Source organism: Macrobrachium nipponense, chromosome 29 (genome assembly GCF_015104395.2).
Source record: "Macrobrachium nipponense isolate FS-2020 chromosome 29, ASM1510439v2, whole genome shotgun sequence".
Taxonomy (NCBI): domain Eukaryota; kingdom Metazoa; phylum Arthropoda; class Malacostraca; order Decapoda; family Palaemonidae; genus Macrobrachium; species Macrobrachium nipponense.
The window spans coordinates 35,556,671-35,584,042 of NC_061092.1; the positions used below are offsets into that span (position 1 = coordinate 35,556,671).

The window sequence follows — 27,372 nt, forward strand, 5'->3', positions numbered from 1 at the left end:
GGCCTAGGAGCGATGCGTAGTCGGTCAGACGCCCCCTCCACTGCACTGGGGACACTGCACTTATCACTAGACACTTTCACCCTTACCTTGGTTTATATCTCGCAATTGCTGTTGCAAATTGCGGATTGAAGCTTCCACAGCGGCTCTCTCGGCAGACATATCTGCGGGTTCGCTGCGGGGGGAAGGAGCTGAAACCAAAAAGGAAGATGGCGAAGCTACTGCAGGGTTAGAAATACTATCCTGTTCCGCAGAACAGGATCTACTTGAACTTCTAGCTGAAGCTTTTCTAATCCTATCCTTTTTCTAACTTTCTAACATACGAAGTTAGTTCTTTCATTGTAATTCAGTTAAGTTCTCACATACATCACACGGTATCCTTAACCGAACAATCCCTCCCCCACCCCTACATTTTACACAAACAGTGTGAGGGTCCAAAGTAGCCTTAGGCAACCTCACCTTGCATCCCTCATTTACACATACTCTAAACAGAGTTCCAGGTGTTAAATCGGACATAATTACTAACTAAATCCAACACAAAGCGTATGCCAACAACCAAAGATCAAATACTTCCCAAATAATCCTCGGCGAAGCAAGCAAGAAATTCTAAGCAGGAGCTACCAACAAAGTTGTTGTCAGCACCGGCGACAGAAAAATTCTGTCAGAAAACGGGAATGATTCCTATTACCGCCACCCAGCGGCGGAAGGGGGTGATCACCTGACCTACCTGTAGCGTGTGCCGCGAGTTTTGAATTCTGTCGGACGTCAGAGACATAAGCTAAGTATATATCTGCCGGGTAAGTTGCATGTGTAAAAATGATAATTACAGTCTGATATTGTCCAGTGTGTTTGCCATTCTAAATTTAAAGACAAAGACTTTCTCAGAGCTACAATTCAGCTGGTATTTCATATTGATTTCAGGAAATTTTACTACATCTTATTAGCCATAAAACAATTTCATACAATCGTTTACACACTCAGTGGGATGACAAGCAGTGACTGCGCTCTACAAAACCAGAGTATACTGTATGCCTATGTTTAGCTGCTTAAAGTTACAGTATGATAGCCTGTAAGTCATACCGGATATAATTTGCCGAGAACTTTCTCAAGGACATTATATTTTGAAATATCAGGATCATAAAAAATGACTTAGGTCTGTAATGTCCTATGTCTTTTTGTCAGTTTATGCAGCTTATGATGTTTGGATTATAAGCCTACCTTATATTCAGCTGTTTCTTTGTGGTTCTTGTGGTTATTCTTGATTTTGCTGTTGGTGTTATGGTTCTTGTAGTGTTTTCAAACACTTACGTAAGAATTATCTGCCGAATACTTTTTGTTAATTGAAATCTAGTCATTTGTTTTAATCAAAAGTAGGTAATCAAAATCAACTAGAATATTCTAACAACAAAAGAGAGAGAGAGAGAGAGAGAGAGAGAGAGAGAAATTCACTGACAATGACCCTCAACTCAAATGAACCATGGGCTACTGACTGACTGGTTTGGGTCATCAAATACATGTCTTTTACAGCTATCATTTATTTTTTTTCTTATTTTGTTAGGTATCCAATGATACCTTTCTATCATAGCTTTCATTTTCATAGAAATGCTACAGCAGCTTTACATCTAATATGCTAGCCCTTCCCTTTTGTAAATACCTTTTCTATATAATTTATCAAGATCAGTTCAATAGTTGTGTGTAAGGCTGAAACAGCCCTATGATCGGTCTGTGTGCGCCATCGGCTATGTGCCCAAAAGTTTTACTTTTATTGTCGTATAAGTGGTGTTACAATTACTATGGCCAACCAAGCATGTATAGGTGTAGTATGTGTATATGCACGTGTTTATACTTGTACACACCATTGTATGCATATACATTATTGTAATATATCTAGCCATCCCTAACTCAGGTAACATAATTAATAAAATACAGAATTAGTCGCCCCTTATACATCTCACTCCACTACTCATGAGAAATCTATGACTTGCCCGTTTCTTGCAAACATGCTGCTGTCCACCTTGTTTCTTTCTAGGTAACCCTGGGTCCATGGGTCACCTGAGAGAAGAGAAGGATTAACTGGTGCCATGTTGGAATCAGAGCACAAGCAGGTCATGGGTCACATAAGGACTGGCAAATTGGCCCTGAATTAAATCTGAGGACATAAAGGCGGGAGCAGAAGGAAGAATAGCATTAGACTTATATACGCTCACCACTAGAGACGCCACGTGGTTCACCTGCGATAGACATCCCCCCTCCTTCTGCCTTCGAGGCTTTGCCACATGACTATTTTTCCAGTGCTTGTCCCATCTCCCACAGGCACCATTTGAGGAGCTTGGATTCAGTTTCGACTAAGGTACTGTAAAGTTGCAAGGTTTAGTGCAGGCAGCCATTCTTTTATTTCTTAAACTGTTTTCTGTATTTCATTACTGTGTGATCTTTCTGTAATTGCACCCTTTGTGAATTTACAGCCTCAAGTTCACATACTGTTATAACTGGCCTCACTCCCCATTGTTATTTGACATGCTGTGGGAGGCACCATTTGTGCTTTTATTTTCTGTTCCTTATGTGTTTGAGGTAACCAGTGTGATGTACTTCCCCTTTTAAGAGCTAGCCAATCACTGGCACGCACCCCTATTCATAAATTATGCTCGAACACAGCCAATACTGGTCTGAAAGAGTAAAATGGATAGCAATGCTAATGAACTTTTCTCTCCCTGGCTCCTTTGGGATAATGTACCTAGGCTATAGTAGATTCACATCAACTGTGCATTTGATCTCTAGGTCAGTCCCTTGTGATGCTCCTGATTGGCTGTTGATAAGCCAATCACAGGGCTGGAAAATCCCAGTCTCTAGAGAGCTCACATAGGCAGGATGCATGTTCCACCTCTCCTGAGGGATGCTTTTGAAAGATGTATCCCTCAAGAGAGGTGGAACATACATCCTATGTGAACTCTCTCGGGAGACAGAGTTTCCAGCCCCGTGATTGGCTTACCAACAGCCGATAAGGAGCGTCGTGAGGGACGGGCCTAGACATCAGATGCACAGTTGATGTGCATTTACTATAGCCTCGATTGTTAAACTTATCTAGTAACCTTCTGCCAATGACTATATCGTTTATTTCTATGTCCAATAAATATTATGAGAAGTACTAATATTTCTTACCTTTGAATACTCCTCCTCAATTGGAGTCATAGGAGGACAAATGACTGGAAGTCTTGTTATGCACGCAGCCCCCACTATCTGCCATTTCCCAAGTCCCTCGGACACCAAAGATGGTGTTTCTGCGTCAACAGCTACACTTGAGAATTTCAGTTGCCCTTCAAAAAGAAAAAGAAAAACTCACTACAAAGCCCAAATAAATGTTATTATACTGGTCTTCTACAGCTAATGTTAAAAAATTCCCTTCTCCATTGAGTTTTAATTCATAATTACTGCTTACATTTATTTTTTTTTCTATGTACAATCCCATTTCACACACACCTAAAAGCTATCCCTCTAAAAGAATACAGAAATGTTCAGAGATACAAATCTCTTCATTCAACTTATTCTATATTAAAAAAAATGGTGTGGTGTTAGCTGAGATTAATGTATGGTCATCATTTATATCTTATCAGATGCTGATGACATCAACTGATACCATGCCAAGATTTGATGATGTGTTCTATAAGAAATGTTTTTGAACAAGTAACATCATTAAAGGGGTTAGGGGCCAGGAAGTGAGAAATCTGCCTAAGCATGAGGCTATCAACAGAGGTCCCACAACCCACAATCAAGTCACAACATAGAGGATGTGCAGCTGAAGGATTCACGCTGACAAGGAAGGAAGCCAGGGCCAAGGAACAAGTTCCAATGGTCTGCAATATGAAAGTATGAGATGTCTTATTCCCAGGGTCATGGTTTGAACTGAAATTCATTATTACCTTGTAATCGGTGGTTTTATCCTTACTGCCATCACAAATGAAACTCCACAGTGCTTATTTGACTGCAATTATACACATTTTGTTCTTAATTCAATCCAAATTGCACTTGAAATACGTTGAGAGTGTTGACAGCGAAGCCATGTTGGGAACAATTTTTGTCTTAAAGTACAGGGTGTCCTAAAAGGCTCAGTATACCATTACATGAATCTATTGCTCAGAAACCATATAACATAGAGTAATGCAGTTTTTTGTAGAATGAAGTGCTCTGAATGTAAACTTGAATGTAGAAACATTCTACAAAAAACTGAATTACTCTATGTTGTGGTTTCGAGCAAACAAACTACTTGTAATGGTATTGGAACTTTATGGACACCCTATACGTACATCTGGCTGCCAAAAGCACCGGCAAGCAAGCACGACAGATAGTGAATTGTTTATAACAAAAATGTTGTATTTTTTTTATTGCACTTTTCATTGATTCAAGCCTATATTACTATTTTGACTTTTTTTATGTTAATTCTAAGCCGGCATTCTGCGGTAAAGTAGACTATGGCAGTTAACATTTTCCTATGCTATTTTACTTACTGAACAAGAATTTAAAGTAATATTTCTTCGGCCAACTGTAATTAAAAATGATATTGTTATGATACAATAAAGTTTGTTCATACTTACCTGGCAGATATATATATAGCTGTATTTTCTGAAGTCCGACAGAATTTTAAAAACTTCCGACACACGCAGTGGTCGGCCAGGTGGTTAGTACCCATTCCCCGCCGCTGGGAGGCGGGTATCAGGAACCATTCCCATTTTCTATTCATAATTTTTTATTTCCACTGTCCCCTGAGGGGAGGTGGGTGGGTACTTTGATTATATATTCTGCCAGGTAAGTATGAACAAACTTTATTGTATCATAACAATATCATTTTGTTCATGAAACTTACCTGTCAGATATATATATAGCTGAATCCCACCTTTGGAGGTGGGAAGGGACAGAACTAGAAGGATTTTAGGAAAACAAATGCATGCAGATGATTTACATCTTGGTTCCACCTGTTAGCATAGCTGGCTTCGTGGTTACTGCCACGTAAGTCGCTTTTTTTTTTTTTTGTGCTACTAGAGTTGCCAGCGAGGAGAGACCATATAGCTGGTGCACTCCAGATGATCTGTCAACAGGGGCGAGACCACGACGTGACTAGACCATATTGACCATACCATGAGGGCTAAGAAGTAAATAAATATATATATATATATATATCACCACCTGACCAACCTAGCCAAAGTTAAGGTGTTTTAACTAAGGCTTAAGAGTTAAGAAGTCGCCGTTGTCGGCGACTCATCAACTAAATTAAGAGCTCTTCCTAACCATTTTCTACAGGATAGGATGAGTGGTACTTCTTGCCCCCAAGATTGTGTCTGCAGACACGTATGGCCCTAGCGAGCAAGCAGGAATCTCATATGCCATCTTCACATCTCGCAGGGAGTGTGAAGTGAACACAGAGTTGCTTCGCTAAAACATGGTACTCAGGATGTTACTGAGTGCCATGCTCTGTTGAAATGCTTCCGAGGCCGCGCCCTCACCTCGTAGCATTTAGATAAAAAGATTTCAAAATCTTTGTGCAAACACAATGAAGGAGCATTTTTGAAAGAACTCCTTAACACTAAAGCCAGGGTGTTCTTCGATATGGGCAAGTCTGGTCTTTTCGGAAAACACTGCAGATTGCCCGAATGACTTCGACTTTCTTGAGTTTTGTATGTAGATAAAACTTGAGAGACCCGACAGGGCACAGGACTCTCTCTGGCTCCTGCCCACTAACTTGTGCCATCCTTGCTTCAAGCTTCTGGCCCAAGGACAAAACGGGTTTCCATTCTTAGGCCACAACGGAAGGCTTAGAGAGCACACCGCCTTGTCTTCTCTAAAGCCAAACTTGTGACGATGGCTTAAAAATTTCACTAACCCTCTTTGTCGTATCTAGGGTGGTTAGAAGAAGGGCCTTCCTGATCACATGCAAAAAGTTAACAGGTAGGAGAGGTTCGAATGCTTTAACATCAAGAACTTCAGACTACGTCTAAGTTCCATATTGAAAGCTTCGATCTGGATATGCAGTCAGTCCGTCTGTACTAAAGTCAGGTGACCGACCAGTTGACAAGTCAGACGAATCAAGGACAGCAAGGCTGTACCCTGAAGACCATAAGGCAACCTATTCTCGCTGAAGAATGAGTGTCTGGACATGACCTGGGCGATTCAATCTAAGCAAACCTTGGGGTGTATCAACGCAACCCAACGTCGTCAGCGAATCAACTGACTCGAGCTTCTGGTGCCAGGAGAAAGGAGCGAGGAGCAAAAAGGCGATTCAGTCCCGAAGGAAGAATGCCTGACAGTCCAACCTGGTCTCATGTTACACGATCATCGGGGGTGTATAAACGCAACTGACTTCGTCAACAAGAAACTCAGGGCTACTATATGTCGCCTGATCTCGCACGATGTCTGACTCGAGAAAACAGGTGAGACAAAAAGTAGATGGTGAGCGAGTTTCGAGATTCCACAGAACTCAAAAATCGTGAAGGGCTTTGTTGTTTGACAGACGCAAATCTCTGAGCCCAAGGCCGTCAACAACATATTTGCATATTCTTTAATAGTTGTGACTGCCAGCTTATCCCATTCTTCAGACGGAAAAGGAAGACGGTAATCTTATTCCTGTCAACCTCTCGATAGTCTGAACGTAGTCAGACTCAGAGCGGAGAGGTTAATAGGTACCTTTCGAGTTAGAGTAGACCGACTCTCTCGGAAAAGGTCCTTGGAAAGTGAACTAGGAAATATGTGACCTCTGTGAATCCAAGATTCTGAAGGCCAACATGGGGCGATCAGCGTCATTGTCGCTCCCTGTGACGTCATAAATCCTCTTATTACATTTCCTAAGCGATTGAAAAAGGGGAAAAAGAGACTAAACATCCATCCCCGTTCAAATCATAGGATGGCGTTTAAATGGGTACCGATCCCGGATCGAGGAATAAGGAGCAGAGAAGAAGCCGCCTCTTCGTCCTCAACATGTCGAAGAGAAGAATGAAAGGGCGTCCCTAAAGTCTACACAACTCTCAACTTACTTCTATAGAAAGATTCCACTCGGAAGTGAATAATTGCTGCCGTCGATCGAGACGATTCGTACGGACTTTTTGCAATCCTGTAACGAACCTGTAGAGGATCGTTACATTTTACGCCTGTTGTTATAATAGGCTCTTTCTCGTAAACTCGAACAAGGACCGAGAGAGATACTTCTTAAGATATGAGAGAGCTGTGGAATATCAGAGTTGATCTGGACCACTGGTTCCCAAAAAACTCGTTTCGAGGACTGGAGGGACTACCGAATCGCTTTTACTTCTTTCAGATTAAGATCCAGGACATCTGAAAACCCTATCCAGATGTCCGGGCACCTTCTTTCTATCACCATCAGGTGGATAGACGCACTGAGAGATGTTCAGAATCATTGCTAGATCTTGAATAATATTTCAGTTTCCCGGTAGGAAAAAACTGTGGTCTGAATTGCAGTCTATTCGGGGAAACAAACTTCTTCAGGAAGGAAATGGTCCCCAGCAAGCTCATCCATTACCCTCCCCCCGAGTATGCTTACTTCCCTAAATAAGGCTGCGCTTTGCCTAAGCAGGAGAGCAAATAAAAGTGCAATGTTGCGGTAGACTCGTAGTTCCATACCGTGCGGTAACGAGCACCGAAAGGATTAAGAGATAACTCTGTTGAACATAGTAAGGCAAAACGAATGCAACGTTTTATTCATTCACGTAAGAAATCCCCTCAATCTTAGGCTAAAGTCCGTGATTGTAGGAAAGATACAGTTAGTCAGTCAATCCCTCAGGAGAGACGTAACCGTCAGCCACAGAGATACGGTTAGTCAGTCAATCCCGCAGGAGAGAGAGACGCGTAAACTATCGCGCATGACAGCGCACAATCTGTCACTGAATACTGGCTCGGTTGGACTGGAGGACAGACAGCGTGACAGCAGCAGCAAGCAGCTTACGAACGTCGTCTCTTAACTTTATGTCTGGGTTGCCAGCTACCCTATTCTACGAAGAAATAGGTCCGTTCTCTTTTTTGAGCAGAAAGACTCTCAAGCTGGTATATTTAAGCGAAACAGAAAACGCTAAATATATAGATGCGTTTGTGTCGTCAGAACACTACCATACAACGGTAAAAGATAAATCGGAAACTCCTGTTAGGCTGCAGGGAGTAAACGATTAAATGTCCCTTAAAATAGACAACAGACCTCTCGGTGCCATCCGAAGAGGTAACTACAGCAAGCGTATATGACTTGAACCAACCAGAAGTAAAATAACGCAAGGCAAAAATGATATTGTTAAGATACAATAAAGTTTGTTCATACTTACCTGGCAGATATATATATAGCTGTATTCTCTGAAGTCCGACAGAATTTCTAAAAACTTACGACACACGTAGTGGGAGTAGGGTGGGTTAGTACCCATTCCCGCCGCTGGAGGCGGGTATCAGGAACCATTCCCATTTTCTATCAGATTTCTATCTCCACTGTCTCCTGAGGGGAGGTGGGTGGGTACTTAAAATATATATATCTGCCAGGTAAGTATGAACAAACTTTATTGTATCTTAACAATATCATTTTGTTCATGAAACTTACCTGTCAGATATATATATAGCTGAATCCCACCTTTGGCGGTGGGAGAGACAGAAAGGATTTAGGAAACATATATATGTAGATGATTGACATCTTGGTTCCTTACCTGTTAGCATAGCTGACTTCGTGATTACTGTCACCCAAGCCTGCATCTGCTTCACTAGAGTTACCAACAATGGTAGAGACCTGTATAGTTTGGTGCCGCTCTAGATGATCTGCCAACGGGGACGAGACCACAATGTGGCTAGACCATGACCATACTCAAGAGGACAACGAGGCAAAACCACCACCTAAGTTAGCCTAAACAAATACTCCCATATACCAAAGGCTAAAGGAAGGGAAGACCGCCTCGGCGGCCGACCCTACAACCATAAACATTGCGAACATTAAAAACTCACCTACCCTTTTCTATGGGAAAGGATGAGTGCTACCTCCTGCCCCCAAGATAGTGTCTGCGGCGACGTATGGTCCCACGAGAGGAACAGTTCTCATATGTCGTTCTGACCTCCCGTAAATAGTGCGAGGCGAACACCGAGTTACTTCTCCAAAAAGTAGCACTTAAAATATCTTTGAGAGCCATATTTTTCTGAAACGCTATAGACGTCGAAATAGCCCTTACTTCATGAGCGTTAACTTTTAAAAGCTTAAAGTCACTATCTTGACAAAAAGCGTGTGCCTCCTTAATGGTGTTCCTCAAAAAGAATGCCAATGCATTCTTAGACATGGGCATATTAGGCCTCTTAACTGAACACCATAAATTCTCCGCAGAACCTCTACACTCCTTGGTCCTACGAAGATATTCTTTAAGAGCCCTAACAGGACACAGGACTCTTTCTGGCTCTTGACCAATGATTTCTGCCATACCTTTTATTTCGAACGTCCTAGGCCAAGGGTTGAAGGGTTCTCATTCTTAGCCAGAATTGACATACTCAAAGAGCAGATTGCATTATGCCCTTTGAAGCCGACGTGTTTACTAATCGCCTGTATCTCGCTAACCCTCTTCGCCGTCGCCAGAGCAGTTAGGAATACAGTCTTCTTCGTCAAGTCTCGCAAAGAGGCAGAGTAAATAGGTTCGAAGCGGCTTGACGTTAAAAACTTGAGAACCACGTCCAGATTCCACGAAGGCAACTTAGCCATCGGTACCTTGGTGGTCTCAAACGATTTCAGTAGATCATGAAGGTCTTTATTATTATCAAGGTCCAAGACCTCTATGTCGAAAAACTACAGACAAGACACTTCTGTAGCCTTTAATGGTAGACACTGCGAGCTTTAAATCTCGTCTGAGATAAAGAAGGAAGTCGGCGATCTGGCTCACAGAGGTCGTGGTAGAGGAAACTCCTTTCTTCCTACACCAGCTCCTAAAAGCTGCCACTTCGACTGGTAAAAACCGCGATTGATGAAGGTCTTCTCGCGGTGGCGATAGCTTTAGCCACAGGTTTCGAAAAAACCTCTCGCTCTGGCCAACTTCTGGATAGTCCTGAACGCAGTCAGACTCAGAGCGGAGAGGTTTTGTGGTACCTCTCGAAGTGGGGCTGTTTGAGTAGATTCTCTCTTTAACGGGAGAGATCTCGGAAAATCCACCAGGTAGGACATCACCTCTGTGAACCATAATCGCTGCAGGCCAAAAGGGGGCGATTAACGTCAACCTCGTCCCCTCCGAAGCTGTGAACTTTCTCATTACTTCCCCCAGAATCTTTGAAGGGGGAAATGCGTAGAGGTCTAGGCCCGTCCAATCCCATAACAGGGCGTCTACTGCTACTGCCCCCGGATCGAGAACTGGGGAGCAGTAAAGAGGGAGTCTCGTCGTCCTTGCGGTTGCAAAAACGTCCACCAAGGGGCGTCCCCAAAGGACTCCACAGCTCCTGGCATACGTCTTGATTGAGGGTCCACTCTGTCGGCAGCAAAACTGACCTTGTCGACTGAGGAGATCCGCCCTGACGTTCTCGACTCCGGCAATGAACCTTGTCAAGATCGTGATCTCTCTTGCTTTCGCCCAAATCAGAATTTCCTTCGCTAGAGCGAACAGGGAGCGAGAGTGAGTGCCTCTTGCTTCCTCAAGTATGCCAGGGCTGTGGTATTGTCCGAGTTGACTTGAACCACTCGACGGGAGACTTTGTCCTGAAAGAACTGGAGCGCAAAGAGAATCGCTGCCAGCTCCTTGAAGTTGATGTGCCAGGCCACCTGTTCCCCTCTCCAGGTGCCTGACACTTCTCCCCCCCTATGTTGTTGCTCCCCACCCCGTGGATGACGCGTCGGAGAACAACACTAGGTCGGGGTTCCGAAGCTTGAGGGATATGCCCTCTGAGAGCTTTAACGGATCGAGCCACCATCTTAGATGGCTCTTCACCTCTTCTGAGATGGTTAGGATCATATCGAAAAGTTGTCCTTCTCTGTCCCAATTGTCCGACAGGAAGAACTGAAGAGGTCGGAGATGTAGTCCCCAGGGAAACAAACTTCTCCAGCGAGGAAATGGTCCCCAGCAGACTCACCTTCCCTCACCGAGCATGAATCTTTCCCTAGAAAGGCTGACACTTTCTCTATGCCTTGTTGCTGACGTTCCTGGGACGGAAAAGCCCGAAATCCACTGAATCCATCTGAATCCCCAGGATACCACGGATGGACTGTGTTGGGGTTTCAGATGGGTGACTTTTCGAAAGTTCACCAGAAGTCCCAGGGACGCAGCTAAAGCCAGAGTCGTTTTCAGGTCATTCAGGCAACCGGGTCTGCGAAGAAGCTCGTATGAGCCAGTCGTCCAGGTAGAGTGAGATCCTGATGTTGGAAAGATGGAGCCACCTCGCCACATTCTTCATTAAGATGGTGAACACGAATGGGGCCGTACTCAGACCGAAACAAAGAGCCCTTGAAACTGAAACCCACCTTTCCGTTTCAGGACGAAACCGAAGGGTACTTCATAGACTGGGGGTGTATCGGGACGTGAAAGTATGCGTCCTGAAGATCGAGTGATACCATCCAATCCCCGGTCTTAAGGCCCCCAGAACTGACTGAGGTGTTCTCCATCTTGAACTTTTGCTTTTCTATAGAGAGGTTCAGACGACTTACGTCCAAGACTGGCCGCCACCCTCCGAGTGTTTCGGAACAAGAAACAAATCTGCTTTGTAAAAAAATCCTGGCGTAGCCAGGTCTAAGACCTGTTCCACTGCTCGTTTCTCGAGCATCTGCTCGAGCAGATCGAAAAGAATCCTTTGCTTCTCTTGAGGATACGACGGGGACAAGTCCCTGGGAGTGGAAGTCAGAGGGGGAGGTTTTACGAACGGAATCTTGTACCCCTTCTCTATGATGTTGAGAGACCAGTGTGCGCCCTCTCTTTCTCTCCAGGCTCCTCCAAACAACTGCAGCCTGGCTCCTACCGTGACTGAAGGCACGCATTCTCACTTCTCTTGCCCTGGACTTAGCCGGGCTCTACCTCTAGGAAGACCTCTTCCTCGGGGTACAGATCTAGCTGAAGATCCTCCACGAAAGGGCTTCTGCTTCTTAAAAGACTGAAGTCCTGAAGACGTGGACGGGACAGCAGGACGTCTCGACGACTGCGTCAAAAGGTCTTGAGTAGCTTTCTCCTGCAGACTTACTGCCAGATCCTTCACCAAAGCCTGGGGAGAGATGACTCGAGAACGGCGCATACAAAGTTCTGTCTTCTGTGCGGGAGAGACAGACTTAGCCGCAAAATTACAATACAGCGATCTCTTTTTCAACACTCCTGCTGAAAAATGAGATGCTAATTCCTCTGAGCCATCCCTGACGGCCTTGTCCATGCATGACAAAATACTGGACAGCTCCCCCAAGCTGATCGAATCTGGCTTACGCGACTGATTGTCTAGTACTCCGAGACACCAGTCTAAGAAGTTAAATACTTCTAAGGATCTAAAAAGACCCTTCAACAGATGATCCATCTCTGACGTAGTCCACGACACCTTCGCTGAGGCTAACAGAGCTCTTCTTGAAGCATCTACAACGCTGGCGAAATCTCCCTGTGCGACGTTCGGAACCTTCAAACCTAACTCCTCACCGGTTTCATACCACATCCCTGCCTTACCGCTAAGCCTAGACGGAGGCAGGGCGAAAGTGGTGCTTCCTTTAGCCTTCCTAGTCTCCATCCAAGTGTTAACTTTCCGGAAAGCCCTCTTGGTAGACAAAGACGTTTTCATCTTAACAAACCCTGGTGTCTTCTTAGCTTTCGACGACGAAAACTGCGAAGGAGGAGAAGGCGGAGCAGCAGGAAGGAAGGTATCTCCAAAAGAATCACGGAGCAGCCGAGCCAAAACTTGATAGTCTGAAGAAGACAACGACGAGGGTTGTTCTTCAATCCATCTCCTCCGAGAACAGCTCAATTCCCCTTCTTCCTTACCCGAGTTAAACTCCGAAGAGAGAAGAGACCTTTCACTCCAAGTCTCCTATCAGACCGGTGACGAGAAGAAGAGGGTAACGTATCCTTAACAGAATCGTTAGCCGATACAGGAGCAGCAATCACAACTTGCGTAGACCGCGAAGTAGAAGGAAGACGTGTAGCGTCATCTAAAGACTCGGGAATAACGTCCGATCGAGAGCGAACTTCCGTACTCGCGTCCAAGACGCTCTTACGACGATGTCTATTAGCGTCCATCGGAGCGTCAAACCTAGCGTCCCTCCGAGCGTCCAGTGAAGCGTCCAAATCAGCGTCCAAGTGAGCGTCCAACGAAGCGTCCACAGAAGCTAAGAGCGGAGCGTCCCTCCTAGCGTCCCTCGAAGCGTCTCTACGATCGTCCCGCGAAGATACAGGAACTGACACTTGACGAGCGTCCCGATGCACGTCAACACAAGCATGACGAAGCGGAGCGGTGCGTTCCAAATTCCGTCCTTCAGAAACTAAAGCTTCTTCAACAGAAACGTCGATGTCGGAACGCCGAGCGTCCTCACGTCGAGAAGAGAGGGCAGCCTGGTGAAACCTCTCTCTCTCCTGACGTTTACTTCCATCTCTAGACAAACGCTGGGGAGAACGAAGTCTAGACGCCGAAATACCCTGAAACGGGGACGAAAGACGAGCAGTTGGATAAGACTGTCTTGATCTCTTGATCGGAAGTCTATCATCCTTCTTACGGCCCGTCCAGTTGTCGCTGCATAGCAAGGATCACCTCCGTCTGCGAAGGATCTACACGAGAAGAGCCATGCCTGCGAGAAGGTGAGGGGCCGAGGGGACGCCTTCTTCCTTCTCCCCAGGAATACAGCCATTAGCTCTAGGAGCGACAGGGACGCTCAAAGACGTCTTCATCGGAAGACGACTTAGCCTTCTTCTGGGGCGGAAAGGACACGCTTTCCGGAGAAGAATGCCAATCCGACAAAGCATGACGTGAAGCGTCTGATCTTGAAACGTCCTCTTCAACGGTCGCGAATACCGAACGAGATTCCCACCCATTTGCGCGGGGAGGACGCGTCGGAAGACGAGAAACAATCCTTTAGGACACGTGCTCGAGCACGCTCCTTAGCAGCCTGGGAAGCGTCAACAGGTACTGCTGAAGGGACGTCAGATCGGTGGGGGATCCCCGTAACCCTCCTTCGGCCTTCGACATGCCCTCTCCCTGAGTCCTGGGAGTCCGGCAGAGGTCCCAGCCTAGAGGCGCTATAGGGCCGATCTGACGCCCCCTCCACTTCACTGGGGGGGCACTATCACTACACTTAGCACTCTTTCCCGTTTTCAAGGGCTAGAACCTTAGATTCCAGAGTTTCAAAGAATCTAAAATAAGCGAAAGGGCATTACCCTCCGCCGACACCACTTGAGGGCCCGAAGGCAACACTACGGGGTTAGGAGTCACAAAATCTAAAGAAGGGTTAGAAGGGGTTACATTATTACCCTGTCCTACTACCCGATTTACTCCTGGAGGAAGACCTCCTGATCCTATCACGCTCTAATTTATTTACATAGGATTCATAAGTCTTCCATTGAGCATCATTCAAACTTTCACACTCCGTGCAGCGAAGATCATACCTACACACTTGCCCCCTACAACCTTTACACACTGTGTGAGGATCCACCAAAGCTTTTGGTAACCTCACCTTGCATTCGTCTTTCATACACACTCTGGCACTAGCCGAACTAGAACCTGACATATTTAAGGAAAAAACCAAGCCAAAATCAAAAAACAATCCAAAGTCACGTATGCCAAGCTATCGATCCAATAACAAATAACCAAAAAGTCAAGAGGATACTCAAGCAAATAAAGTTTTCCAAATCCTGAGGCGGAGGTGCTGTAAACAGATGTTTGACAACACCGGCGACAGAAGAAATCTGATAGAAAATGGGAATGGTTCCTGATACCCGCCTCCCAGCGGCGGGAATGGGTACTAAACCACCCTACTCCCACTACGTGTGTCGTAAGTTTTTAGAAATTCTGTCGGACTTCAGAGAATACAGCTATATATATATCTGACAGGTAAGTTTCATGAACAAAAATGAAATTATATCACAATAAAGTTTGTTCCTACTTACCTGGCAGACATATATATAGCTGAATTCGGAAATACAGCTACATACATATCTGACAGGCAAGTTTCATGAACAAAACTTAAGAGAATCGAAGCAGTCGAAGCAGTCAGCTCAAGCTTCTTATGTTATTGGACATAAGCGTTCATTGACGTAGTCTACAAGTCTATTTTCTTGTACGAGTCTGCGAATGACGAATGAGAGCTCTTCCGAATCTTGTCAATAAGAGCTTATTCGCTTACGCAATATCAAGTTAATGAGATGTTTGTCATGAGAACTAACCCATTTACGGGACAAAGAGATATTTTGTCAAAGAGGGGATACCCACTTACTTGACAAAACGAAAGTATATTGTCAATGGGGGAAAGTCACTGAATTGACAAAACGTAATCCAGGGAGTCGAGCATTTAATTTTCCCGATTCCCGTCTCAAACGAGGAACAGCAGAATCCTGTTAAGAGACTGGGCTTACGGCAAGTAGGACGACGATGTTCAATTCGGGCAGCGTAGTCCCGACTAGAAACTAACAAAATCTATCATCTGAAAAAACCCTTTCAGATGGGGTAAAAGCTTGGAAAAATTATCCTGGGAAGAGGAAGAAACTCTCCAACCAGCTTCCTCTCCCGTATCACAACTAATGCCTGCTAAAGCTTAAAATTTATTGGCAGAATGGCAAAGGTTGCGGTAGAGCAAACGAGATCTTCCTTAACTCCATCCACATATGCGAAAAGCAATATTAATTGACAGAGACCTCTTGAATTCACGAAACCCGATGTCTTGCTGGGTTTCGAAGAAGAAGAAGTCTGTTCACTTTAAGCTTCCTCCGAAGCACTGCCTACTTCACATTCTTTGCAGGTGAGGTAGAAGGTATCACCGAAGGTAGAGGTAAAAATTCTTTGTAGGCCCAAATCTGAAACAAGAGCTTGAAGAGTTCAACAGAAACGTTCAGCCAGGCGACACACCTGGCGTGCGCTGGTGCGCTCGTTGCGTCCTGGACGCTCGGCGTCCACTGGAGCGCGCTCGGCGCCACTGGCGCGCACGGAGCGCGCTTGGGCGTGCACTCGCGCGCGCCTGGAGTCCATCCGAGCGTCCAGGCGTCCGCTCTCAAAAGCTTCCTGCTACTATGACTTCTTTTACGTATTTCTCGGTGGAAAGACGGACACGAGTTCAGGCGACGTTCGCCTTCGTACTTCTCACTGAAACGCTAAACGCGAGAGAGAGAGGACGTGGAAGCGTCCTCTTCTATAAAGCTTCTATTTAGAGGGCGCGAGTCCTTCCGAAAGCTCCAACCCCTGCACGGAGAGGACGCTTCGGAGGACGAGAAGCAAACTTTCAGGATTCGTGCACACGCACGCACTTTGGCAGTCTGGGGATTTTCATCAGTAACTGCCGAAGGCACGCCAGATCGGTGGGGGTTCCTTGTAACCCTCCTTCGGCTTTCGACATGCTCCCTCCCCATGGTCCTGGGAGTCAAGCAGAGGTCCAGGCCTAGAGGCGAAACGAGGTCCGATCTGACGCACCCTCCACTACACAAGGGGTATCACTGCACTTCTGCACTTCACTTTTACTCTCTAAAGCAAGCACTTTCGATTCTAAGTTACGAATCGAAAGAGTATAAGAGAAAGGGCAATTCCTCTACAGACACTGCTTAGGGCCCGAAGGCAATACTGCAGGGTTAGAGTAACAATTACAGAAGTATCACTTCACAGCAATGAAGAAGAGCGAGCACCTCTCGTAGACATATTCATAGCCCGTAGGCCATACTACAGGGTTAGGCTGTAATAAAAAAGTCTACAGGAAGGTTAGCAGGTTCACTACCCTGACTTTGTTACTGATTAATTGCGTACATACGAATCATACGTCTTCCTTACGGAATAGACAAAGTCTCACACTCCTTACATGACAAAGCTCAACAAAGAAGGAAGACCCATACCCCTCGTACATACCAAGTGCGGATCTACCGAAGCTTTCGGTAGCCACACCCTCTCTTTGCAGACAATCCCGTCTGAAACTAGCCTAACTAGATTCAGATATTTTAAGCAAAAATGAATCAAATTCAAATCAATTTAAGATAGCGTATGCCTAGCCACAAATCCAAGTAAATAAATCAAAAGACAATTAGGATACTTAGCGGCAATGAAGTTTCCAAAATCCTAAGACGGAGGTACTGAAAACAGGTGTTTTCAGCACCGGCGACAGAAAAAGATTATGAATAGAAAACTGGGAATGGTTCCTGATACCCGCCTCCCAGCGGCGGGAATGGGTACTAACCACCTGGCCGACCACTGCGTGTGTCGGAAGTTTTTAAAATTCTGTCGGACTTCAGAAAATACAGCTATATATATATCTGACAGGTAAGTTTCATGAACAAATGAAGTTTTTATGATAAAACAAAGTTTAATGTATACTTACCTGGCAGGTATATATATAGCTATATTTCTGTTCCACCTGGCAGAAATTTTCAAACTCGCGGCAATCGCTAGTAACCTATTAGTAGTTCAGGCAACCACCGCCCGTTACCGTGGCGCTAGCGCTAGGAACCGTTCCCAATTGGGCCAGATTTTTCTCTGAACCTTGTCCCCTGAGGGGAGGCGGGTGGGAAATTAAATTATATACCTGCCAGTAAGTATACATTAAACTTTGTTTTTATCATAAAAACTTCATTTTAATGTATGACACTTACCTGGCAGGTATATATATAGCTGATTGACACATTTGGAGGTGGGTCAAGGACAGCAACATTCTTAGAGTATAAAAATATTATTAAAATATTAAAATTTAAAACTCCAGGTTCCTTACCTGCTAAGGTAGCTGACTTCATAGGTCCTGCCTCTAAGCCTGCTTAAACCTTAGTAGCTCTCAACAAGGAAGTGTCCTGTATGTTGAAGAAGCTAAGACTGGAACTGACAAACTGGACGTGACCAATGTGTTTTTGACAGATCCTTACAGCCCTCTTATGCCACGGCATTCAAGCTAGTAACAAATCATTTACCTGAACTACACACACACCATCACCAGATAATACTACACGACTGAGAAAAGTACCGCACCCTTTTCTCAGACGACCAAGAAACACAAACACCATCACCTAATAAAAACAACTAGCTTACAAGAAGGTTATGGGTAGTAACTCCTTTGCCCAATACTGTACCCTGAGGACACGTATGGACCTAGCGTCTGACAATTATCGAAGGTTGTCTGAACGTCCCTAAGATAATGAGACGCAAATATTGAATTAGTTCTCCAATATGTGATTCATAATTTCCTTGAGGGACTAAATTCTTTTTAAACGCTAATGAAGTCGCCACTGCCCTGACTTCATGAGCCTTCACTTTTAAAATACCAAAGCTCTGCTCTTCACACAACATATGAGCCTCTTTAATTAAACTCTCTCATGAAGAAGGCTAGAGCGTTCTTCGTCATGGGTCTAGTGGGGTCTTTACTGAACACCACAGAGCATCAGACCTCCCTCTGATAACTCTTGTTCTTCTATATAACATCTCAACGCTCTCACTGGGCAGAGAACTCTTTCTTGCTCGTTACCGACCAATTCAGCTAGACCCAAAACTTCAAAGGATCTTGGCCAAGGATTAGCTGGATCCTCATTTCTTGGCCAAGAAACCTTCTTGGAATGAACACACTGCATTGCCGTGTCTCCATCCCACCTTCTTCGATATGGCCTGAAGCTCACTAACTCTTTTAGCAGTTGCTAATGCTACTAAAAAGATAGTCTTCTTAGCAAGATCTCTCAGAGAGGATTCCTCTAACGGTCGAATTTGCTAGAAGTTAAATACTTCAAGACCACATCCAGGTTCCACGCAGGTGGCCTGCCTTCTGATTGTTTCTTCGTCCCAAACGACCTAATCAGATCTCTCAGATCTAAGTTATTCGAGATGTCTAGATCCCTGTGTCTAAACACTGAGGCTAGCATACTCTTATAACCTTTAATTGTCGAAACGACAAGTGTAAATCCTTCCTCAAGTAAAGAAGGAAATCTGCGATTTGGGTCACAGAGGTACTGGATGAAGACACTTTCCTGTTTTTACACCACTTCCGGAAATTGTCCCACTTCGACTGATACACCGTGATTGTGGAGGTTCTTCTGGCTCTAGCCACTGCACTGGCCACCTCTCTAGAATATCCCTCGCTCTGACCAGACGTTCGATAGTCTGAACGCAGTCAGACCAGAGCGAGGTTATTCTTGTGAAACTGTCGAAGTGGGGTTGTTTGTAGTAAATCTACTCTTAGAGGAAGCGTCCTTGGCGTATCTACCGTCCATTCCAGTACCTCTGTGAACCAACTTTGGGCCGGCCAAAACGGGGCTATTAAGGTCATCCTCGTTCCTTTGCTTTGTTCTGGCTGTCGCAAACAGATCCACTACCGGACGGCCCCACAACTTCCACAGGTGCAAACCTCATGGCAACCGTCCACTCCTCGAGAGAAGTTGCACGCCTTCTCCTCGGAGAAGTTGCTCTCTCCTGCTCAACAGGTCCGCACTCACGTTCTTCTCTCCTTGTATAAAACCTGGTGAGTATCACGACCTTTTCCTCTTCTGCCCAAAGCAGAATTTTTTCTGCCAGATTGTAAAGGGGAAAAGAATGAGTTCCCCCTTGCTTCCGAATATATGCCAGAGCCGTGGTGTTGTCCGAGTTGACCTTGCACTGTCTTGTTTCGAATCAACTCTCTGAAGTGCTTCAAAGCCAAGAAAATTGCCAACAGTTCCTTCCTGTTTATTTGTGCCACTTTGTTTCGTCCTTGTTTCCAAAGTCCCGACACCTTCTTGAGGGCCTAATGTCGCTCCCCAACCCGCATCCGACGTCGTCGGAAAACAAGAGAGGTCTGGGTTCTTCTGCTGAAGCGACATCCCTCTTGCTAACCTGCCTGAAGTTAGCCACCACTTTAATTCCTCCTTTACTCGGTCGGAATTAGAAACTGGAAGGAATCCGTTGCGATTTTCTTGGCCATGAATCCTTCAGGAAAAACGAAGAGGTCTCATATGCAGTCTTCCTAAAGAAATGAACCTCTCTATTGAAGAGTGTGTGCCCAGTAGACTCATCCACTCTCTTGCAGAGCATCGGTCTTTCTTTAGAAAATCCTGCACCTTCTGACTGCATTGGGCTTGCCTTTCGGGGGACGGAAAAGCCCGAAAAGTCACTGCCGATATCTGAATCCCCAAATAAACTATCTGTTGTTGGGGCTCCAAATGGGACTTCCCCATATTCACTACCAGACCTAGGTCTTTTGCTAAGTCCAATGTTTGACTTACGTCCTCCAGACATTGACTTCTCGACTGGGATCTTATCAACCAGTCGTCCAGATACAAAGACACTCTGATCCCTCTTAAATGTAGCCATCTCGCCACATTGGACATCATCCTCGTGAATACTTGAGGGGCTGTGCAAAGGCCGAAGCATAGGGCCTTGAACTGAAAGACCCTGTCCTGAATCACAAACCTTAAATACTCCTGCTTCCTGGATGAATCGGAATATGAAAGTATGCGTCTTGTAAGTCCAGAGTCGCCATCCAGTCCCCTGGACGTACCGCTGCCAGTACTGAATCGTTCGTCTCCATAGTGAACTTGGTCTTTTCTACGAAAAGATTCAGTTGACTTACGTCCAGCACTGGCCTCCAACCTCCCGAGGACTTTGCAACCAGGACAGACGGTTTGTAAAATCCCGGAGATTCGTGATCCAGAACAGGTTTCTATTGCTCCTTTCTCTAGCATGGAAGCTACTTGCTCCCACAGAGCCGCTTTCTTCTCTAAATCGTTGTAATTTGCCCCGAGGGCTCTCGGAGATGTTGCGAGAGGAGGTCTTTTTCACGAAAGAATCTTGTATCCTTCCCGAGCTACGTTTGACAGCCCAGGGATCTGCCTTCATTTGTTGCCAAACTTCCCAAAACCTTGAAGTCTGGCTCCCCCACTGTCGTCTGGAGGACCGAGTTCTCATTCTTTAGAGGGGGTCTTGGCTCCTCTTTTCCGCGGGTACTCTCTTACCCAAATAAAGGCGGGTCGAGCGAATGTTCTTCTTCCTCGAAAGGGCTGTTTGCGACGGTCTAGTCTCCTTTGGCGTCTTCTTCACCAACTTGGTTGGTAAGAACTTCTTAACCGAAGACGAAAGAGATCTTGAGTGGCTTTCTGCGAAAGGATAGAGCTATATCCCTAATCACCTCTGAAGGAAACAGCTGTTTCGAAAGGGGAGAGAACAGTAACTCCGATTTCTGAGAGTTAGAAACTCCTTTTGAGGGCGAACGAACACAACATCGATTCTCTTCTTAAGCACTCCTGCTGTGAATAACGAAGCCAGCTCATTCGTTCCGTCTCTAAGAGCCTTATCCATGCAGGACATAATGCTCTTAGCTGTTTCTAAGTCCTGCGAATCCTCTTCTCCTATGGAATTCGCTAGCGCTCCAAAGACCAATCCAAGAAAATTAAAGACTTCGAAAGTCCTAAAAATCCCTTTAAATAGATGGTCAAATTCCGAAGACGTCCACCAGACCTTGGCCGACTGTAACGCCTGTCTGCGTGAGCTGTCCCACTATACTGGAGAATCCCCCTGGGAGGAGGGCAGGTACTCCCAGGCCTAGACTTTCCTCCAGTAGCGTACCATACTCCTGATTTAGAAGCTAACTTAGCTGGAGGAAAAACAAACGAGTATTTTCCCGCTTCTTTCTTGTCCTTCATCCAGTCATTCACCCGTTGAAGGGCCTTCTTCGCCGAAATTGACATCGTCATTTTCAGGAAGGAGGACTTCTTTGGAGTCCTAGTCTTCGAAAACTGTGATAAGGGGGATAACGGAGCTGTCGGTTTAAATTCATCAAAAACAGCAATAAGACGTGAAGTCAGAACCTTATAATCTGAAGAAGGTTCTGTATTCTTTTCTTCAATTACTTCCCAACTCTTCTTCTGCTGAAGAAAATCTTGCAAGTCGTCGTCGTATTGACGCTTCGTTGACGGACTAGCGTCCTGCCGCCTGCGTCCTGCGGCTAGCGAGGCATCGGCGTCCTGCCGCCTCTCGATGTCTTGCCGCCTGCGTCCTGCGGCTACCGATGCGTCTGCGTCCTGCCGCCTCTCGATGTCCTGCCGCTTGCGTCCTGCGTCCTCGCCGCCATCTTAGAAACGCCTGCTTCCTGTCGCCTGCGTCCTGCGTCCACCATTGGTCCCGCGTCCTGCCGTTTGCGTCCTGCTTCTTCGAAACTACCTTCCTCCTAGCGCCAGTTCGCCCTGCGTCCTCGGCGAATGCGTCCTTGTCTTCACCTTTTAGAAGACTTAATGGGAAGGAATCGTCCTTACGCCTCGAAGAAGGTTGTTCAGTAGCATCCCAAGACTTCACCAGCACTGCCACTTGGACTGCATTTCCCGTAAGAAATGCTTCGTACTATCCTCCTGCATGGTAGACGACGAAGGATGAGGATTACGAGCTGGACTGCGACCTAAAGGAGAGCGATCCTGTACTCCTACCCGACAGAAATACGAGGGGAGGATACATAAGAAGATGGAGGCGATTCTCCCGATGGAAATACCTGCCGAGACGGACGTATATCACCAGTGCGTCCTGCGTCCTCTCTAGTACGAAAAATCCTTTTTCTCTTGATCGGCACTGCGTCCCCGTCTTCCGAGGAAGACAACACCTCCGGACTACTCCAAGCCTCACTGTCTTTGCGCCTGTCTCTCGCGAGCCGTTGACGTCCTGAACCGTCCTCTTGAGTGGGCGAGACACCACAGCATACTACGTTCTCGCTCGGAAGTCGAACCTTCCGAGGACGCACACTTCCCAGTTACGCCTTTTCTGCGGCGAACTGCAACAGCCTGGGAACTTGCAACAGGACTGTTCGAAGGGACGCCTGACCGTGGCAAAACCTCTCTCGCCTCCCTTCGACTGTCGACATGCCTTCTCCCTTGGGTCTGGGAGCTTGACAGAGGTCTAGGTCAGGAGCCCGAGAGAGACGATCAGAGCCCCCTCCACTACACTTTCACTGACATCGAAAGCACTAACTTTGTCTGTAAGTCGCTGTATCTGGTCGCCCATGGACGCAAGGGCAGCGAACACTTTCACAATATTTGTATCGTTCGTCTCCTCCGATACAGCAGCGGGGGGCGCAGAGATACCTGGGGAGAAGGAACTACCACCCTTCCTACATTAGAAGGAGCTGGAGAGGAAATACAATCACTCCTTTTACTCGAAGAATTTGACTTCTCACTACGAGAAACAGATCTCCTTACACGATCTTTCTCCAGTCTCTCAACATATTTCATCAAGACCTTCCATTCCTTCTCTGATAAATTCTCACATTCAATGCATCTATTCTCCCAAGTACACACATTCTCCCTACATTTCTTACAAACGGTATGAGGGTCGACCGAAGCTTTCGGCAGTCTTACCTTACACCCCTCTTTTACACACACTCTAAAACATACTTCCCCATAGTCAGACATCTTAAAGAACAATCCAAAGCGAATGCCAAGCTAACGTTTCCGAGTACAATACCAAAATCCAAGATCAGTCAGCAACGAGAATGAAAATTCTAGCAGGGAACCACCAACAATGTTGCCGGTTCGGCTGGCAGAGAAAATCTGGCCCAATTGGGAACGGTTCCTAGCGCTAGCGCCACGGTAACGGGGCGGTGGTTGCCTGAACTACTAATAGGTTACTAGCGATTGCCGCGAGTTTTGAAAATTTCTGCCAGGTGGAACAGAGAATATAGCTATATATATACCTGCCAGGTAAGTGTCATACATTAAACCGTAATTTACCTTTGAAGACTACATGACAGTACAAGGGGTGCGACGTACCAACATACAGAGTTCAAAGGTAAATAACAGATTAGTTACAGTCAACCGGCAAATATTACCTTAAACTCTTCGACTGGCAAAATATTACCTTAAACTCTTGTAAAGTAAGTAAAATAACATAGAAAAATGTCAACTGCCATAGTCTACTTCGACTGAACAAACTTCGAAGTTTTGGTTCAGGGCCAAGAAACGTAAACAAACCGCCATATTTGAATTCTGTTAGGGAGCCATATGTCCGGTAAGGGGAGGATGGGGTGGGGTAATGGAAGAGGAAGGCACAGGTACGAGTTGGTAACATGTTACCTGACCGGGGGGCATACCCCCTTAAAGAAAGGTAATCTTACAAGTGCAACATATAGGTTATGATGTTAACCTAACCAAACTTAGTAGAACATGTTACCTGACCGTACCCCCCCTTAAAGGAAGGGAGTCTGAAACAAAAGCTCCCCTATAACATGGTGCATGCGCAGTAGTATTGGCGTATGCGTAGTAGGATTCGGCATCGTAATCGCAGTAGCAATAGGTGGATTTTGGCTAAGTAACGGCTCCATTATCGGTTTATTTATCGTTTTATTTCAGCTTATATTTCGTGTTTCAAATGTTGTAAATAAGAGGAAATAACACAAAAGACGGCAAAACTTCCCTCAAGTGTTTTACCCCACCCATAACCCTGCTCTCCCATCGGTCCCCCTTACCGTAGAATAGAGTTGTAAGGCATAATTCTCCCAAGTGTTTTACCCCACCCAAAACCCCGCATTCCCATCGGTCCCCCTTACCATAGGATAGAGTTCAAAGATAAATTACATGTTAATTACAGCCGGCCAAAAAAATATTTTAAATTCTTGTTCAGGAGGTAAAATTCTATAGAAAAACGTCAATTGCCACAGTCTAGTTCGCCGTGGTATGTGGGCTTAGATCTACCTTTTTTATTTTTAATAATTGTAACTATGCCTGAAATAAATGTAACCTTTAATGCTTGCATGCTAGAAATGGCAAAATTTCATCGTTGCCAATTTAGTGGAGCTTCAGACATACACCAATGCACTTACAAACTGCTTCCATGAATTCTAGTTGTCATAGTAATACAATAATGATAAAATTACTCTAATATGCAAATATACTACAAACAGATACGCTAACTTCACTGATTACCACGGTTTTGTGTAAGTCTTATACCCAGTTTGGAGGGTAAATAGGTGAGCACAAACACCACCGTAGCTACTGTTCACAGCAAAACCGTTGACAGGAATCTAGTTACTTTTTCAACTACGAGTATTTTCAAATTAATTATCATGAATAAGTAATAAATTTATGTATTATCATGAATAAGTAATAAATTTATGTAATTCATAACATTACACTGATGTTTAACTAGTATTTATTTCAAAATTATCTAGTGCACTCTTCTTCTTTCCTCCCAAAAAATCACAAGTTTCCTTGGACTTTAGTCGTCATGGTTTAAGATTATTGTGAAGAAAGTGTCCCAGCGTCTATGGGTACAAGCGGTGTGCGGATTTAGCACAGGAAATGTAAAGTTTATTGACACAATTGACTCCGCAAACATCAAGATGGCGTCCATCTTCTACATATGAGGTGTTTTAAGTAAAAATTTTGAAAGCGTCATAGAGGTGTCATGGAGGTAAGTTTGCACTGCGCATGGATAGACTGTCATTAACCTCAGTTTAAACTTAAATTATGACATTATTTTGTACTTTGGGGGAAAACACTTAGGTGAAACAACTGACTGGACTAGCGGATCCAGTTTCCACCGCGTGTGAAGAGCCACCCTCCGAAAAAGTACTTTTAACATGTCCTGACACCGGAGATGGGGATCAGGTCACGAGTTGGTGGTGAGAACAGGAGCTCGAGACCTCAACTCATCTTTCAAAGTAAGTATTTCTCCAAAGTTAGAAATTAAGGTCATATTTTTAAGATTTAACAGAGGTTAATGAAAGTCTGGCCATACGCAGTGCACACATATCCATGACTCTATCGAAATTTCTACTTACAACTCCGAATATTTAGAAGATTGATGCCATCTCGATGTTTGTGGAATCGCTTGCGTTAATAAACTTCCCATTCCATGTGTTAAATCCGCACACCACTTGTACCCATAGACACTGGGGCACTTTCCTTCCACAAAAATCGTAAAACAATGAACTTCTCAACCCACGATTTTAATAACTACGAATTTTTTGGTAGAAAAGAAGAAAGAAAGCATGCATTAGATAATTATTATTTAAATAAATGTTAAAAACGGCAGTATAAGGTCATGAATTGTATAATTTTTTATTTTTTCTTATTCATGATTATTAATTTGAAAATATTCGTTGTTGAAAAAGTAATTAGATTCCTGACTCAAATATCAACATTTATGCTGTGAACGGTACCTACGGCATTCTTCGCGCTCTTCTGTTGTTTATCAGTGTTGCCAATTGGTATGTGTTTACCCTCCAAACTGGGTATAAGACTTACATAAAACCAGGGAAATAAGTGAAATTAGCGTATCTATTTGTAGGTACTATATATACAGGCAGTCCCCGGTTACGACGGGTTCAGCTCACGACATTCCAAGGTTAAGGCACTTTTTAATTATATTCATCAGAAATTATTTCCAGGGTTACGGCATCTACAACACTGATCTGGCACGAGAAATATGACACCAATAATGCAAAATAATCAATATTTGAAGGTTTTTTTGATGAAAAATGCAAGAAGAATGCAGTTTACATAGTTTTTAATGCACCCAAAGCACTAAAAGTAAGGTTTTCTTAGGACTTTTGACGATGTTCTGGCTTACAACGATTTTTTTGGGTAACAACACTTCTCAAGAACTTAGGAACCCCTTGTCGTAACCCGGGGAGTGACCTGCCTGTATAGAACACATTAGAGCAATTTTATCATTATTGCATTACTATGACACCCAGAATTCATGGAAACACTTAGTAAATACATCAGTATTAAGTGTGAAGCTCCACTAGATTGGCAACAATGAGTCATTTTGCTGTCTGCTCGTATCTACTTTAGAAATATCTGTAATTTTTCGGGGTTAATTTGGTTGCAAAAAAAGGGATAATAGGCATGAATTAAATAAACATTATGAAGTAACAAAGTAATGTTAGACTAAATAATGAGTAAAGTAAATAATTAAAGGAATAAAGCTTTGCACCTCATAAACAGTGTACTCGTGTGCTGCCAGTAACTGTGATTGTGGCGTGAGCGCTTAGGAACCAGGAACCACAACATAGGGTAAAAAACCGCATGGTACAGGGGTGGACCATGTACGATCAATGTATACAGCCCCAAAAAAAGTACAATATAACGCGTCCTGACATCGGAGATGGGCATCAGACGCGACTTCTTGTTGGTGAGAAACAGAGCTAAAGACCTCTAATCCGGTGTCAGGACGCGTTACAATTAATGTACTTTTCTTGGGGTTGTACACATTGATCGTACATGGTCCACCCCTGTACCATGCGATTTTTATCCTAGTTCAAGTTCAATTTGGAGTGAATTAAGACCAAAACATGTATAATTA

The 27,372-nt window shown here is 44.7% G+C and overlaps 1 protein-coding gene across 2 annotated transcripts in view; it reads right to left on the bottom strand.

The window, feature by feature from the left end:
* The window catches only part of LOC135206237 (large ribosomal subunit protein mL46-like), a 72,318-nt gene that overhangs the window by 38,343 nt on the left and 6,603 nt on the right, over nucleotides 1-27,372 (bottom strand). For both annotated transcript variants that reach the window (XM_064237612.1, XM_064237611.1), the window contains exon 2: nucleotides 3,157-3,311. In XM_064237612.1, the coding sequence (XP_064093682.1) occupies nucleotides 3,157-3,186 (30 nt within the window). In that variant the 5' untranslated portion in view covers nucleotides 3,187-3,311. The remainder of the gene's footprint in view (nucleotides 1-3,156; nucleotides 3,312-27,372) is intronic.